Source organism: Hylobates moloch, unplaced genomic scaffold (assembly GCF_009828535.3).
Source record: "Hylobates moloch isolate HMO894 unplaced genomic scaffold, HMol_V3 SCAFFOLD_5, whole genome shotgun sequence".
Taxonomy (NCBI): domain Eukaryota; kingdom Metazoa; phylum Chordata; class Mammalia; order Primates; family Hylobatidae; genus Hylobates; species Hylobates moloch.
Window position 1 is genome coordinate 85,057,924 of NW_026652280.1, and position 16,800 is coordinate 85,074,723.

The 16,800-nt window shown below is 55.0% G+C and overlaps 2 protein-coding genes across 5 annotated transcripts; one reads left to right on the plus strand and one right to left on the minus strand.

Annotated features, from left to right (window-relative positions):
* Positions 1 to 11,805: 11,805 nt before the first annotated feature.
* CUNH11orf68 (chromosome unknown C11orf68 homolog) lies at positions 11,806 to 14,142 on the minus strand. 4 transcript variants are annotated; one of them, XM_032153482.2, is made up of 3 exons: positions 13,907 to 14,142; positions 13,304 to 13,369; positions 11,806 to 13,211 (listed from the first exon to the last, which is right to left on the minus strand). In XM_032153482.2, the coding sequence occupies exons 1-3, from the start codon at positions 14,026 to 14,028 to the stop codon at positions 12,455 to 12,457; spliced, it is 945 nt and encodes a 314-aa protein (XP_032009373.1). In that variant the 5' UTR covers positions 14,029 to 14,142; the 3' UTR covers positions 11,806 to 12,454. The 4 variants fall into 4 exon arrangements, with proteins under 4 accessions (XP_032009373.1, XP_032009376.1, XP_032009375.1 ...); XM_032153485.2 differs by having other exon boundaries at positions 11,806 to 13,214; XM_032153484.2 differs by lacking the exon at positions 13,304 to 13,369.
* Positions 14,143 to 14,336: 194 nt separating this feature from the next.
* Positions 14,337 to 16,549, plus strand: DRAP1 (DR1 associated protein 1). Its single transcript, XM_032153486.2, has 7 exons — positions 14,337 to 14,532; positions 14,769 to 14,841; positions 14,937 to 15,030; positions 15,331 to 15,450; positions 15,557 to 15,650; positions 15,872 to 15,960; positions 16,318 to 16,549. Exons 1-7 carry the CDS (start codon positions 14,491 to 14,493, stop codon positions 16,421 to 16,423), a joined length of 618 nt encoding a protein of 205 aa, XP_032009377.1. The 5' UTR covers positions 14,337 to 14,490; the 3' UTR covers positions 16,424 to 16,549.
* Positions 16,550 to 16,800: the final 251 nt, after the last annotated feature.

Consider the following 16,800-nt stretch of genomic DNA (forward strand, 5'->3'; position numbering starts at 1 on the left):
TTTAGTAGAGACAGGGTTTCACCATGTTGGCCAGGCTGGTCTCTAACCCCTGACCTCAAGTGATCCACCCACCTCAGCCTCCCAAAGTGCTGAGATTACAGGCGTCCGCCAGCACCCCTGGCCCACTGCCAGCACCCCTGGCCCACTGCCCATTCTTAATTTTTTTTTTTTTTTTGAGACGGAGTTTTGCTCTTGTCACCCAGGCTAGAGTACAATGGCACAATCTCAGCTCACCGCAACCTCCACCTCCCTGGTTCGAGCGATTCTCCTGCCTCAGCCTCCTGAGTAGCTGTGATTACAGTCATGCGCCACCACACCTGGCTAATTTTGTATTTTAGTAGAGACAAGGTTTCTCCATGTTGGTCAGGCTGGTCTCGAACTCTCAACCTCAGGTGACCCACCCGCCTCAGCCTCCCAAGTGCTGGGTTTACAGGCGTGAGCCACTGCACCCGGCCAATTTTTTTTTTTTTTTTTTGAGGCGGAGTCTTGCTGTGTTGCCCAGGCTGGAGTGCAGTGGCACAATCTCGGCTCACTGCAAGCTCCGCCTCCCGGGTTCACGCTATTCTCCTGCCTCAGCCTCCCGAGTAGCTGGGACTACCGGCGCCCACCACCACACCCGGCTAATTTTTTGTATTTTTAGTAGAGACGGGGTTTCACCGTGTTAGCCAGGATGGTCTCGATCTCCTGACCTCGTGATCCGCCCGCCTCGGAAGTGCTGGGATTACAGGCATGAGCCATCGTGCCCGGCCATTTTTTTTTTTTTTTTTTTTATGTTGAGTTGTTCTTTTTATATTCTGGATACTAAACCTTTGTCAGTTATATGATTTGCAAACATTTTCTTTTATTCTGTAGGTTGTCTTTTCACATTCTTGAAAATGTTCTCTTTTTTTTTGGAGACGGAAAAATGTTCTTTGATGCACAAAATGATGCATTACTATTTTTTATTGAAGTCCAATGTATCTTTTTGTTGTTGTTGCTCATGCTTTTGGTGTCTAATGTAAAAATCCGTTGCCAAATTCGAGGTCATGAAGATTTACTCCTGTGATTTCTTCTAAGAGTTTATAGTTTTAGCTCTTAGATTTAAATTGTTTATTAAATTGAAGTCAAGCACACATACAGTAAAGTGCACACATCAGTGTGTTCAGCTTAATGACTTTAAAATAATTCATTATTTATTATTATTATTATTATTTTGAGACGGAGTCTCGCTCTGTTGCCCAGGCTAGAGTGCAGTGGCACGATCTCAGCTCACTGCAACCTCCACCTCCTGGGTTCAATAAATACTCTTGTCTCAGCCTCCTGAGTAGCTGGGACTACAGGCACGCACCACCACGCCTGGCTCATTTTTGCATTTTTAGTAGAGATGGGGTTTCACCTTATTGGTCAAGCTGGTCTCGAACTCCTGACCTCAGGTGATCCACCCGCCTCGGCCTCCCAAAGTGCTGGGATTACAGGCGTGAGCCTCCGCACCCTGCCTTATTTATTATTATTTTTAAGACAAGGTTTCACTGTATCTCCCAGGCTGGAGCACAGTGGTGCAATCATAGCTCACTGCAACCTTGAACTCCTGGGCTCAAGCTATCCCCCCCACCTCAGCCTCCCAAGTAGCTGGGACTACAGATCTGCCACCATGCCAATTATTTATTTATTTATTAGTAGAGAGGAAGCTGTTGCCCAAGCTAATCTCGAACTCCTGAGCTTGAGTGATCCTCCCGCCTTGGTCTCTCAGAGTATTGGGATTACAAGTATGAGCCACCAAGCCCAGCCTCCATGACTTCTGCATATATATAAACCCATGTAACTACCACTCTTATCATGATGACGTTTTTAGCAACTCGGAAGGCTCCTGTGAGTCACACTCCCCACCCATAGGTAGCCACTATTCTGACTTCTGTCATCATAGATTAGTTTTGCCTGTTCTTCAACTTCATATACATTTGATCATATGGCGTGTTCTCTTTTGGGTCTGGCTTCTTTTAGTCAACATGTCTGTGGGATTCATCTGTGTTATTGAGTGACCTGGTAGCTTGGTCTTTTCTGTTGCTGCGTCCCATTGCACAAATATTCCACAATCGGTCTCTCCATTCTCCATTCCCCTGCTGATGACTTGGGGGGCCTTCCAGTTTTGGACTATTATGAATAAGGCTGCCATGAATATCCTGGATACATCCTTTTGGGAGCCAGTTGTATTCATTTCTCTTGGCTATGTGCCCAGGTTGGGAGGAATTATTGGGTCATATGGTTGGTGTACATTCAGCTTGAATTGATCCTCTCCACCAGTGCTCCAACGTGGATATACCATTTTACATCCCACCCATGTTGTTCAATGGGTAACAGTTCCAGTTGCTCCACATCTGGAGATGACTTTTTTTTTGAAACAGGGTCTTGCTCAGTCACCCAGGCTGGAGGGCAGTGGTGTGATCTGAGCTTACTACAACCTCTGCCCCCCAGGCTCAAGCGATTCTCCTGCCTCAGCCTCCCAAGTAGCTGGGCCTATAGGCACCTGCCACCATGGCCATCTAATTTTTGTATTTTGTAGACGGGGTTTCACCATGTTGGGCAGGCTGGTCTCAAACTCCTGACCTCAGGTCATCGGCCCACCCTGGCCTCCCAAAGTGCTGGGATTACAGGCATGAGCCATGACACCTGACCTGGAGATGACATCTTAATTCACTTCTACAAACATTTATTTTCCTTGGTCCTGGCCCCATCCTCTCTCCCCTGAATGCTCTCCACAGCTTCCAGCTCAGCACTTCCCACCCTGCATCCTCAGGGATTGTTTTAATCATGAAAAATTTTAAGAGTCTGAGCATTTCACCCTCAGACTTGGACCTACCCCAGCTGGAACTGCTACCCAGGAAGGCCTGAAGCCTGGGAAGGGATGGGCTAAGGGTGCTTGGCTTACCCTGTGTTCTTTTAGGTTACGTGCTGCCCCTTAGCTTGAGGGGCTAAGAGGATAACACTAGTGGCTCTTGCTCATTGAACTCTGATGAACCAGACGCCATTCCAAGTAACATGTTTAATCCTCACAGCAACCCTGTGAGAGAGATGGTATAACACACCCATTTTACAGATCAGGAAATGGAAGCACAGAGAAATTAAGCAACTTGCTAAAAGCCACACAGTGAGGAAGGAAAGTGTGCAGAATCCAGACCCTTGCAAATCTGGCGGGGCTTGGCCAAATGCACAGGCTTTTCCTTCATAGGTACCTGCTCACTCTCAGCCCCAGGCTGCCAGACCAAGCCCCTCACCTTTGCACAGATGGCTCCCTCTGCCCAAGGGACCTCCCTTGTCCCCTCACCTGGCTGACTCTTATGCTGCAGCTTTCAGTTTCCCCACCATTTCCTCAGCAAGGTCTTCTGTGAGCCCCAACCCAGGTGAAATCCCTTAATCCCTTATGCAATGAGCAATACAGTCCCCTCGTGCAATGAAGGACGTTACCTTTTATTCTCCCTGCTTGGAATAATGTTTGAAGGTATTGCATTTTGGAGATGGATATGCATGTATCTACATGTATATCTATATCTGCATCTACCAAGTTGATGGCCATAAAAAGGGGATGTGGAAATTATTTTATTTTATCATATTTTATTTATTTATTTATTATTTGAGATGAAGTCTTGCTCTGTAGCCCAGGCTAGAGAGCAGTGGTGCGATTTTGACTTACTACAACCTCTTCCTCCTGGGTTCAAGCAGTTCTTCTGCTTCAGCCTCCTGAGTAGCTGGGACTACAGGCACCTGCCACCATGCCCGGCTATTTTTTTGTATTTTAGTAGAGACAGGGTTTCACCATGTTGCCCATGGTGGTCTTGAACTCCTGAGCTCAGGCAATCAGCCCACCTTGGCCTCCCAAACTGCTAGGATTATAGGAGTGAGCCACCACACCTGGCCTGGAGAAGAAATTATTTTAAAACGTCGTTTTTATTTTTTATGTTGCTTTACACTAAAAACATTTAATTGCATTTCTTTTTCGACTATGTAATACATTAAGATATTTTAAAATTCAAAAGTTATGAAAGGGGTAGAGTGACACGCCTCCCCACCACTGTAACCAGTTTCTTGTGTATTTTTTTACCCACATCTACATCCCGTATCGTTTCTTGCTTTTTGGTTTTCTTATTATCTTGGAAGATCTTTCACTGAGTATATGTAGATCTGCCTCACTGAAAAGAAAAATCTAGCTGAGGACTGTGGGACACGCTTATAATCCTAGCACTTTGAGAGGCTAAGGCAGGAAGATCACTTAAGTCCAGGAGTTGGAAGCTGCAGTGAGCTGTGATCAGGCCACTGCACTCCAGCCTGGGCAACAGAGTGAGAGCCTGTCTCATGAAAACAAAAACAAAAGCTACCTCGTCGAGGTTTATCTTACATTCAGTAGAATGCACGCTTTGTTAACGTGCTGGTTATGTGTATGCATCTGTGTAGCCACATTCCAATCCAGATACAGAACATTTCCATCCCCCTAGAAAGTTCTCTCCTGCCTCTTTGCAGTTGATTCCCCCACCCCAGGAAATCACTTAACTCATTTCTGTTGTCATCAATTAGTTTTGTCTCTTGCAGAATTCCTCATCAATGGAATCATTCACCATGTGATCTTTTGTGCCTGGCTTCTGTCCCCCACTGCACGGATGTACCACAGTTTCTTTATCCATTCTTCTGAATTAACTGAACTAAAAGTTGAATGGAGCCAGATGTCGGGGAGGTAGGGATGATTAAAGACTTAGTCCCAGGCGTGTGGTGGTGGGTGCCTGTAGTTCCAGCTACTCGGGAGGCTGAGGCAGGAGAATGGCGTGAACACGGGAAGCGGAGCTTGCAGTGAGCTGAGATTGCGCCACTGCATTCCAGCTTGGGCGACAGAGCAAAACTCTGTTTCAAAAAAAAAAAAAGACTTGGTCCCAGGCCAGGGGTGGTGTCTCATGCCTGTAATCCCAGCACTTTGGGAGGCCAAAGGGGGCAGATCACCGGAGGTCAGGAGTTCAAGACCAGCCTGGTCAACATGGTGAAACCCTGTCTCTACTAAAAATACAAACATTAGCTGGGTGTGGTGGCGCACTCCTGTAATCCCAGCTACTTGAGATGCTGAGGCAGGAGAATCACTTGAACCTGGGAGGCAGAGGTCGCAGTGAGCTGAGATTGCGCCATTGCACTCCAGCCTGGCCGATAGAGTGAGACTCCGACTCCAGAAAAAAAAACAAAAAACAAAAAACCCCCAGCAACTTCGTCCTCCTGGCTGCAAGGGACTTTCAACCCAGAGAGGTGGTCAGACACTCAGACTAGTCCTGGTGCTAAGGAGACAGTGCTGGGGGGAGGAGCCAGAGAGTGCCAGGGCCATTACTGGAGCCCCAAAAGGAAGAGTTATTTCCAACTGTGGTGGGGGTGGGTAGGAGAAGACTTCCTGGCAGAGGAGGATTTGGGAAAAATATTCATAAAAAGTGGGGCTCGCTTTCCCTCACCAGCCACCCCTCCAGCCCAGGACTGTGGGGTGAACATCAAAGACACAACTCCAGCCTGGCTGGGTCTCTAGTAGTTCAAGTGACTTCATTATGTGACTTCGGGTCAGTCTCTTTCCCTCTGGGAGCCTCAGTTTCCCCTTCCTGCAGATGAGTGGTTTACATACTGTGGACCCTGAAACTAGAGGTTTCCCTGGAGATGGCTGGGATGGGGTTTTGGGCCCCTCATTCTTGCTTCAGTAAGCGCCACTCAGCAGGCAGGAGGGGCTCTGGCAGTGGACGACTTGGGTTTGAATTTCAGTTCAGCCACTTCCTGGCTGGGCAAGCTGGGCCATTCCGTAACTTCTCAATGCCTCAGTTTCCTCACTTGTAAAGAGGATGCTGGCCGGGCGCAGTGGCTCACGCCTGTAATTCCAGCACTTTGGGAGGCCGAGGCGGGCGGATCACCTGAGGTTGGGAGTTCGAGACCAGCCTGACTAACATGGAGAAACCCTGTGTCTACTAAAAATACACTTAGCCGGGCGTGGCGGTGCATGCCTGTAATCCCAGCTACTCGAGAGGCGGAGGCAGGAGAATTGCTTGAACCTGGGAGGCGGAGGTTGTGGTGAGCCAAGATCATGCCATTGCACTCCAGCCTGGGCAACAAGAGCGAAACTCCATCTCAAAAAAAAAAAAAAAAAAAAAAAAAAAAGAGGATGCTAATAATCGGACCTGCTTTTCACGGTTGTTGGGGAGTGACTGAGCCATGGCATGGACAGTACTGAGCATGGCACCAGTACAGTAAAGGATGGATAAATGTTAGTGAGAATTTTCTTGCTGTTTTATTTTGTGCTTTATGGGCAATTTCCTCTGAAGGGAGATGTCAGGGGCTCTGCTGTCAGTGCCCAGGTTGGATTTGCCTGCTCAGCCTGACCCCTTAAGTTTCTTGGAGTGGCTCCTACTTCCTGCAGACCCAGGCTCAGATAGTTGGAGCCTGTCACCCAGTTCTCAGGCTCCCCCTAACTCCTCAGACCTGGGCCATACTCTGACCCAGTACCCCATGGGTGCCAGCACCTGCTCTGGGCTTGTGGGATGAAACGCCCGTCCTGGATGAAAGGTTGGCAGGCCTGGGCTGGGCCAATAAACTGCCCCACCCATCCTGGGAGGACCTCCGGGCACTGGTGTAAACTGAGTCATGGGGGGGTGAGGGAGTGAGTCACACAGCTTGGGAGTGGGAGCCAAATGGGACAGAGCTCGCCTGTGTGGGGTCCCTGGCCCCATCTCAAACAGCCACAACTCAGCCCACCTCCGACACCCATCAGGCCCCTGGCCCACGGCAGAGGTGAGCCGGGCCAGACCAGGTTCCCAGAGGGCAGGAGCCTGGAGGCTGGACTCCCAGCACGCACGCATGTGCCTGTGTGTGAGTTTGTGTCATGTGTTGTGAGGGGCGGGTGGCAGACCGGAAAGGGAGGCTCTGACTCGGGAGGGAGGAAAGGATGGATTGGGGTTTGGAAAAGAGTCAAAGCCCTAGAGAGATTTTGGCGGGAATGCTTCGCTGCCCTCTCCTGGCCTCTGAGGGTTGGGCTGATTTTCCTGCCTGAACCAGCCTTCTCCCTTTAGGGGAGGGAGGAAGAGGAACTGGGGCCTGGTGGGTGACCTCCCTGTCCTCTAGGGTCTACAGAGAGCAGAGTCGGTCAGAGGAGGGAAGATCCCCAGAAGCCAATTTGGGCTTCACCCCAGAAAGGTCTTTACCCTCGGGGCCAGAGCTGCTCAGGGACCAGGGACAGAGCTCCCTGTGACACGAGTGTGTACAAGGACTCTTGGGAGTTGTGGAGGCCCCCAGAGCATTTCTAGCCTTGACCTTGGCCAAGTTGCCAAGTTATTTAACCTCTTTCTGCCTCAGTTCCCTCATGAGTAAAAGGAGGAGGTCTGTGAGGACCATAATGAGTTAATGCATCTGAACTGCTTATGGTGTGCCTGGCGCAGAGTAGGTCTGTATACAGGTTTGCTTTTTTTCTTTTTCTAGACAGGTTTGCCAGGCTGGAGTGCAGTAGCTAGATCATGGCTCACTGAAGCCTTGACCTTCCAGGCTCAAGCGACCCTCCTCCCTAATAGCCTCTTGAGTGCTGGGAGTATAGAAATGTGCCACCATGCCTGACTTTTTTTTTTTTTTGGTAGAGATGGGGGGTCTCATTGTGTTGCCCAGGCTGGTCTTGAACTCCTGGGCTCAAGCAATCCTTCCGCCTCGGCCTCCCAAATTGCTGTTATTATAAACATGAGCCACCATGCCCAGCTCATGTTTACTTTTACTATTTGAGCCTGTTTTCTCATCTATAAAATGGGTGAGAAAGGATCCCTGAGGTGGCCCTTGTCCAGCTTTCTCTCTGATCCCAGTCTCTGGTTTTATTCCCTGGGAAGTTGCCCCCTAAGCCCTGCCACCCTGCCTGACTCTATCTCCCTGGGATTTTTTCCCAGTAAGCAAAGGAAGATGGGGTTGGTGGGCTTCTCAGCTGGGTGTCCTCAGGTTTACCCCTAGGTGCCTGGGGGATGTGTGTCAGAGGAGTGGGGAGTTTCCCTCCTCAGATGAATCAGCTGTGTGACCCGATCCTCATCCCTGCCAGAGCCCCTCCCAGCCGGCAAGAGTGGGGCGCAGCTGCCCCACTGGGAAAATCCCCCAAATCCTGCCAAAGCTCTTGTTGAAGTGTTCTCTTGACTCAGCTGTTTTAGTCCTCTTTGAGTCTGCCCAAGTTCCAACAGGAGTCAAGTCGGGCAGATTCTCTCCTTCCCTGGACAGACCCTCTGGAGCCTCCTCCCTGGGGTCTGGGGTTTGCAGTATGTGGGAGTGGGAGTAAAAGGAGTTGGGGCTTTTTCCTGGCCTCAGACACCCTTCCCCTGGTTTTATAAAAGGAGCAGATCACAGGACTTGTCCAAGTTTGCCCAGCACCCCCTGGGCCAAAGGCACTTCCCTGCTCCAAGGTAGGAACAGGCCAGCCAAACAGGGCAGAACTCACTGCCAGACTGAGGGGGTGGGTTTTGGGGGGCCATTGACCTGGCAGGGGGCCAGTTCCCACTGTAGACCTGGAGACCCTTCCTGCCCAGTAGGCTTGGTCATTGCACTCTCTAGGCCTCAGTTTCTTCATCGGTAAAAAAGGGACTTTCGGCCAGGCGTGATGGCTCATGCCTCTAATCCCAGCACTTTGGGAGGCAAATGTGGGCGGATCACCTGAGGTCAGGTGTTCGAGACCAGCCTGGCCAACATGGCAACCCAGGAGGCGGAGGTTGCAGTGAACCGAGATCATGCCACTGTACTCCAGCCTGGGTGACAGAGTGAAACTCCATCTAAAAAAAAAAAAGACTCTCAGTTTTGGCCCAGCTTCTCTCCCAAGTGGTTCTGAGGACCCAACCTCCTATGTGCTTTAGAAACCAGATCCTGAGTCCTTGCAGGGTCTCATCTATCCTTGCAGCCCCCACCCCAACAGCACTTCGATAAAGTGGGGGTTTAACAGTGCATAAGGTGCCCCGGAGTTGGATGAACTGGGTTTGAATCTTGGACTTGCTCCATAACCTTGAGCCAATTATTGAACTTGTCTGGGTCTCAGTTTCCTCTTCTGCAAAATGGCAATAATAATAGAGCCAGGTGAAACTTAGATGAAATCATGAGGTAAACGCTTAGCACTGTGCCTGGCTCTTGTCACGAATAGAATGAGGAAACTGAGGCCCAGAGAGAGAGTGGCTTTCATTCACTCACTCATTTATTCAAGAATGTTTGGCTGAGTACAGGGGCTCATATTTGTAATTCCAGCACTTTGGGAGGCCGAGGTGGTAGGATCGCTTGAGCCCAGGAGTTCAAAGCTGCAGTGAGCCATGATCATGCCACCGCATTCCAGCCTGGGCAGCAGAGCAAGACCCTATCTCAAAAAAGAGGCCGGCCGTGGTGGTTCACGCCTGTAATCCCAGCACTTTGGGAGGCTGAGGTGGGCGGATCACGAGATCAGGAGATCGAGACCATCCTGGCTAACACGGTGAAACCCCGTCTCTACTAAAAATCCAAAAAATTAGCCAGGCGTGGCGGCGGGCGCCTTGTAGTCCCAGCTACTCAGGAGGCTGAGGCAGAATGGCGTGAACCCGGAAGGCAGAGCTTGCAGTGAGCCGAGATTGCGCCACTGTACTCCAGCTTGGGCGATAGAGCAAGACTCCGTCTCAAACAAAACAAAACAAAACAAAAAAAGAATGTTAATTTGGCATCTGCACTAGGTTGGGCTCTATGCCGGATGCTAGAGGATAAAGCATTGCCACTGTCTGAAAGGATCTTACATACAGATGAGAGCAGCAGGCGGGCGGGAGCTGTGGGAGCCTATGGGACATGCCTGCAACAGTTGGGGTGAGGAAGGATCCGGAAGCATCCTGAAGAATTACACCTGAGCCAGTGGGTCTGCAACGTGGCGCCAGCCAGGGAAGTGGGCGAGGGTAAGCTAAGCAGAGGCTACGGCACCAGCAAAGGCGTGAAAGTGAGAAAGGCCACCATGTGTACAAGAAAGTCACACGCAGCTCAACGTTCTTGGACAAGGAGTGCAAAGCAGGGAATGGAGATGGGATGAGGCAGAAGGATCCAGCAGGGGCTGGAGTCGCCAATTACCTCATTCATTCATGTAATTACTTATGGAGTCGTTGTTCCGGCCAAGCACTGTGGTAGGCTCTGGGAACAAGGCTGAGATCTAGCCACTGTTCCTGCCTTCACAGAGCACAGTATGGGCATGGGGCTTAGGGGACAGCAGGAGACAGACATCAATCAAGCCATTACACAAGTCACCACGCACTCCGGCCATCAGGGCTGTTTAAGGCAGGTGCTCAAGCAGAAGGAACAGCCCAAGGCCCAGGGCTGTGCACCAGGGGGTGAAGGAAGTAACAGATGGCTCCAGCAGGGTGAGCATGGGCAGAAAGGGGTGCCCGAGGGAAGCAGGGGCAGTCTGTGGGCACCAGGTCAGGTGTGGGGAGCCATGGAAGGGCTTTTGGCAGGACATGGCCACTCTGCAGGAGGGATCTATTGACCTGGCTGTGGAGAACGGAGAGGCGACAAGAGGAGGGTGGAAGTGGCTTGGGAGACGGTGAGTTGTGGGCTGGGGCAAGGCACAGGGATGGAGAGGGGCTGTGTGACACACTCAGCTATGGAAGAAGCCAGTGCTGTTGACCCACTTGGGCATCTCTGCGGGACCCATGAGGTACCTTGGCCCACTTTGGTGGAGTGCAAGGCCCTGGCAGCCCGAGGGAGGCAGAGCACCAGGCTCCAACTCGGAGACCACCCAGCTCTGGGGACTTCCCAAGGCTGGGCAGAGGGGGACTCAGCCCTGGGGAAGCTCAGGGTGGGGAGGAAGCTGGAGAGAGCACTGAGCCAGCATCTCATGACTCAGCCACTTCCACCCAGTCAGCCCGGTGGCATCTCCGCTCCCCTGCTCTAAATTCCGATTAGGTGAGACTGCTGGAGGCTGAGTCAGTCCCGGCACGGCACGAGAGCTGTGTCCCAGGAGGCTCCCTGCCAGACACACTGGCCCCCAATCAAGGCCAGGGCCAGGCACAGGGCTGGAGAGGTGGAGGGGTGCAGGAGCCAGGCTCCGAGGCTACAGCAAGTCCCAGCAGAGTGGGGCGGCCTAGTGAGATCACGTAAGTGAACATGCTTTGTGAGTTATGAAAAGCTCACTGTTTTCCTCGGTGGGCTCTGGGACCTCATTGCCTGAGGAGGGGACTGGGATGCAAGTCCTAGCTCTGCCCACCTCAGCGCATGACACTGAGAAAACTCCTTTCCCCTCTTGGCTTCAACTTCCTTGACCGCAGAATGGGGCCAACATCTCCTAAAGAGGTTGTGAGAATTAAATGTAATGCATATGAAAGTGCTTTGCAAACTGTCCAGTGGGCCCTACGATGGTCAGGGTGGTAGAAGAGAGTATGAATGGCAGGGCTTCCAGAGAGACTACCTAGAGTTGCGCAGGTTGTTCACTGCACAAGGATGTCCAGCCTAGGGTGCCGAAATCCAGCCCATCCCATCCTCTGCTCCCCAAACCGCGTACCCCGGCCTAGGACTGCTTGGACTTGGTACCTTTCTCTAATACGCACAAATGCACCCTGAGGGCTGGCAGTGGCCCCTTAGACGTTCCTGGAGGGGTCAACCCTTGGAATTATGGGAAATCTCTGAGAAACTGATTTGGGATGGAGGGGAAGTGGGGCTGGTTTTGCAGAGGTTCCTAGAGACAGGGCCTAACCTCAGCAGTGAGGCACAACTTATTGCTAGGGGCAGCTATGGGGGCCTGGCCGGGTCAAGGGGGTAGTCTCTCCTGGCCCTGCCCCTCCCTAGCAACGAAAGCAGGTAACCACCAAGACAGTATTTTAAAAAACACTCAAGACACAGACCCAAGCCAGGTTTTATTGAAATGCCAGGAGCGGGCACATGTCAAAGTAGCCAAGGAAGGGGGGACGGTGGTACAGGCTGTGTAAGTTGGCAGGGATGGGCAGGCCTCATGTCCATGGTCCTGGCATCCCCACTGCCAGGGGACAAGTAGGCACGACTACCCTCCCCTCAAAATGGCATGCTCAGGCCAGTGGGGCCCCTACCCCTGGACCATGAAGGCGCCAAAAGGGGCTGGAAGCACTAAGTTTTCTCCCTCCTGAGGGGGAAGGAAAGAAGGGGAGATGCAGGAGGAAGGGGAGGTATAGCCGGGGATGAGCGTTCCAAGGAAGTCTCTCCTCCTAGGTGTCTGCACCCAACTCATGGTCCTGGACAGTGGAGAGGCGCAGCATTACAAAAGGAAGCTGAAGGCTCATCCCTCAGGGAACCGGAGCCCCCGAGCCTGTGGGGCTTGTGTCAGCCCTGAACAGAGGGCAGAAGTTCAAGGGGACTGAAGATGCAGGTAGTTCCCAAGTGACCTAAGAGTCCCCAGAGCTGGGGGTGTGGCCTTCATGGGACAAGGAGGAAGACAGGAGGATCCATCCCCAGCATGGAGTGGGGAGAGGGCAGTCTCCCCAATTTGGCCCCTCTAGGTCAGTTCCACGTTGTTGGCACGGTCAAGCACTCGGGAGCCACGGGCACTGCCCCCAAGCTGGAAACGGCTCTCATAGAGAGTGGGGCAGAGGTGCCAGCGATTGGCCCGGTAGATGCCCAGGTAGGTGTAGACATCAGGCTTGTAGGTGAGCAGACACTTAATGCCTGCTGCACGGATGGCTGAATCTGCCTCCAGTACACCCAAGCGGTCCGTGAAGTCGTCCGTGTAAACACAGATGACCTGGCGCCCACCCTCCTTGGCCCGTGGGCTCACCTTGGCCACCTGAAGCCGGCCTTCAACCACGGCCCGGGCAATGCCAGCCCAGGCGTGGTCCAGCTTGAAGCCCGGTGCCAGATGCATAAGCCACTTGCCCGAGAGCACGTGGTGGGTGATGGCGAGCTGGCGCAGGGTACCCGGTGTGATGGGCCGCCCACTGGTCTGCAGAGCTTCCCAGGCTGCCTGCAGGCCCTGCACGTCCCCGGAGTTGGGGCTGTAGCCCTGCCCATACACTGCAATCCAGCCCACAGGCTCTGAGTTGGGTGAACCGGGGTCCCCATAGCGGGTAACTTGGGATGGTGGGTACTTGGCCAGCCAGGCATCCAGCTCAGTGGCAGGCGCTGTGCGGGCATCAAACACTAGCCAGGGGTCCATGTCAGCTGCCATGGCCTCTGCAGCCAGGTGCTCAGCGGTGAAGCCATCCTCACGGCCACCTGGAGAGTCCTCCTCTTCCAGCTCCTCACCTGGTTCCATCCTGCTGTGAGGGAACGGAGTCAGGGCGGGGTCTGAGACAGTAACTACAGGTGCCAGGCACTGGATTAAACTGTGGCCTTGGGTAAGACTTACTGTCGATGCGCCTCAGTTGCCTCATCTTTACAATGTGATAACAACTGCTCCTGTCCCGTAGATCCGCTGTGAAAATTAGATGCCTGAGGAGTGAGCGCTCCAGAAGGGTTGCTGCAGTTATTACTATTCTCCTTGACTTACAGAAAAGGAAACTGAGGCCCAGAGAGAAAGGACTTGCCCAAGGTCACACCTGTAGTGCGTGGCAGGGCCGAAGGGTGAATCCAGGCGTGGGAGCAACCGGCCCCAGCTACACCTCCCGGCCCTGCCAAGGCCCCCTTTTCCTGGCAGGTATTCGGTGCGCTGGCATTTAATAGAGAAAGGCAAAGAAGCGCACGTTCGCGCAGCTCCCGAGGCCGGCTCTGTAGGGCCAGGCCTCCCGGGCAGGCGTTATCGGGACGACTTAAAGACGAGGATATTGAGGTCCAGAGAGGTTACAGGCCGTTCCGAGGCCAATGGGGCGGTTCCCGGACTCGAACCTGGGCTTGTTAGAGCCTGCAGGAGAGCCAGGCTCCGGCCGTGCCGCGCCCGCCGCCATTAACGCCCACGGCCGAAGCTGTGCTCCCGCCCCAGCCCTGCCCTGCCCCTCCCGCCGCCCGCAGTCACCTCCGGCCTTCGCTGCGTTCGACGCCGGCCCAGCCCCGGGCCCGGCTCCGCTCCTGCCGGGGCTCCGCGCCACCGCCGCCGCGCCCCACCCCCGCCACGGCTGCCGCCGCCGCCGCCGCCATCTTAGCGCCGCGCCACCTCAACAACAACTTTATAGACAAGCGCAGCCACAGGGCGGAGCGGCGGGCCTCAGCGGCCGCGCTGTGGGGCGGGGCCGGCTGGGGATGGGGCGGGGCCGACGGGGAGGTGCTGACTCGGGGGCGGGGCCATCGCGGGAACCCCGGGAGGGGCGGGCCGCGGGGGGCGGGGCCAACGTTCGCGCTTCTGGCCTTGGGGGCGGGCGGGAGCGGCGGTCCAGACTGGGGAGGGACGCGCACCGCCCAAGGAGGCTCCAAGGGGAGGGCACTAGGGCCCTGCGAGCGGCGTCTTAACCGGCGGCGCTAGGACTCCGCGGGAAACGGCGGGGGCGGAGCGGGCGGCACCAGGACCCAGGGGAACCGCGGCGGGCGGGCGGCGAGCAGGCCCGGGAGCCGGGAGGCTGCGGGCGGCGGCGCTGGACCCGACGCAGCGAGAGAGGCCCCGAGATGCCGAGCAAGAAGAAGAAGTACAACGCGCGGTTCCCGCCGGTGAGCACGTGGCAGAGCCCGGCAGGAGTGGGCCCGGCTCCCGGGTGGCTTGGGCCCAGTTCCCGCTGGGGAGGCGGGCGCGCCGCGGTGTTCGGGGGCCTGGACGCCCCGCCCCCTCCGTGCCCTCCCCGCGTCCGCGTCCCCCGCCCCCTTTCTCCGGGGATGCCCCTTCCTCCCCCAGCACCCCCTTAGGGGACAGAGGCGACGGGGTCTGAACTCTGCTCCCCCACCCGCAGGCGCGGATCAAGAAGATCATGCAGACGGACGAAGAGATTGGGAAGGTGGCGGCGGCGGTGCCTGTCATCATCTGTATCCTGCCGGGGGCGGACCGGGTCGAGGGGCGTGGGGGAGGGAGGCAGCGGGTCGCCCTCTCCCGCCCCGGAGTTCTCCTTGACGCCCCTCAGCCCGGGCGCTCGAGCTCTTCCTAGAGTCGCTGTTGAAGAAGGCCTGCCAGGTGACCCAGTCGCGGAACGCTAAGACCATGACCACATCCCACCTGTGAGCAGCGAGGAGCCGGGAGGGGCCGGCCGGGCTGGCGCGGGGAGTTCACACACTGAGGGAGGCAGAGCCTGGATGGCGAGGGAGGTGGGCGGCAGCCGGGACACCAGCAAGGCCACAGACTGGCAGAGGAGGGGCTGGGCTTCCAGGCAGAGGGAGCCACCTGAGTAAAGGAGGGCAGGCTCGGGAGCGGAGATCGGCCCGGGCTCCAGTCTGACATCTGGGGCCCCTTGCTGCCACCCACTGAGGGTTTGGGTGTCTGGCCCCTCTTGAGTGCCAGTCCCTCCTCACCTCTTCCAGGAAGCAGTGCATCGAGCTGGAGCAGCAGTTTGACTTCTTGAAGGACCTGGTGGCATCTGTTCCCGACATGCAGGGGGACGGGGAGGACAACCACATGGATGGGGACAAGGGCGCCCGCAGGTGGGGCCAGGGCCTGGCATACAGTGGGGAAGGCCAAGACCACAGGGCTTGGGGGTGGCCAAGGAGTAGGGAGACCTCCGGGCAGATGGACTGTACCTTCCCAAAGGGGCCGGAAGCCAGGCAGCGGCGGCCGGAAGAACGGTGGGATGGGAACGAAAAGCAAGGACAAGAAGCTGTCCGGGACAGACTCGGAGCAGGAGGTGAGTGAGGCCCCAGCCCTTAGCCCTGCCCTTGGAGATGGGACAGGCAGCCTCATCCCAGGCTGAACTGGCAGGAAGGCAGCTCTCATCCTTTTCTGCAACCTCTTTGCTCACTGATTTATTTGTAAATTGTGGCTATGAGGGTCTACTGCTGTCGCTGTCACTCCCAGTGATGGGCTCGTGTCTTTTCTTGTCAACTCTGACCTCTGTGGTGCTCACAGGATGAATCTGAGGACACAGATACTGATGGGGAAGAGGAGACATCACAACCCCCACCCCAGGCCAGCCACCCCCCTGCCCACTTTCAGAGGTGAGCAGCCCAGAGGCATGGGAGGGTGCTGGCAGACTCCCCAGAGCCAGCTTACCCCTCCTGTTCTCCCTGGCCTCTTGGTCTTGTTGATTGTGGCAGATTTGGGGGGTGGGAGGAGAATAACTGAGGAGGGCTTGAAGGCAGGAGACTGTTCTCCCAAAAGATCCTGCTCCACCCTGCCAGGGCCCGTGGGCGGGGCCTGGGCCTGCTCTGTGTGAGCTGCCCTGGGCCTTGGCCCCATGGATCTGGAGGGTAGTGGGGGGAGGGTCAGATGGGGGAGGGAGGGTCTTGGCAGCTGCCCCTGTAGAGGGCACGGTGGGGCTCAGGCCTGACTCTCTCCTGCCTTCTGCCCTGCAGCCCTCCGACACCCTTCCTGCCCTTCGCCTCTACTCTGCCTTTGCCCCCAGCGCCCCCGGGCCCCTCAGCACCTGATGAAGAGGACGAAGAAGATTACGACTCCTAGCGCCTTCCGCCCCCCAGGCCATAGCCCCTTTTAGTTGATTTTAGTTGCTCTGGGGGGAGGAGAGAAGATAGAGCTGTTCTTAAATTTATTAAAAAAAATAATAAAAGGGAATCTCAGTGTCTGTTCCAGGCTCTGCGCAGGATGTCATGGTTGCCATCCCATCCACCCACCTGCCTTCCCCACATGACGCTGGGAGCTGGGCCCGGGCATGGTGGCTCACACCTGTAATCCCAACACTGGGAGGCTGAGGCAGGCAGATCACCTTAGGTCAAGAGTTCAAGACCAGTCTGGCCAACATGGTGAAACATCGTCTCTACTAAAAATACAAAAATTAGCTGGGCGTGGTGGTGCATGCCTGTAATCCCAGCTACTAGGGA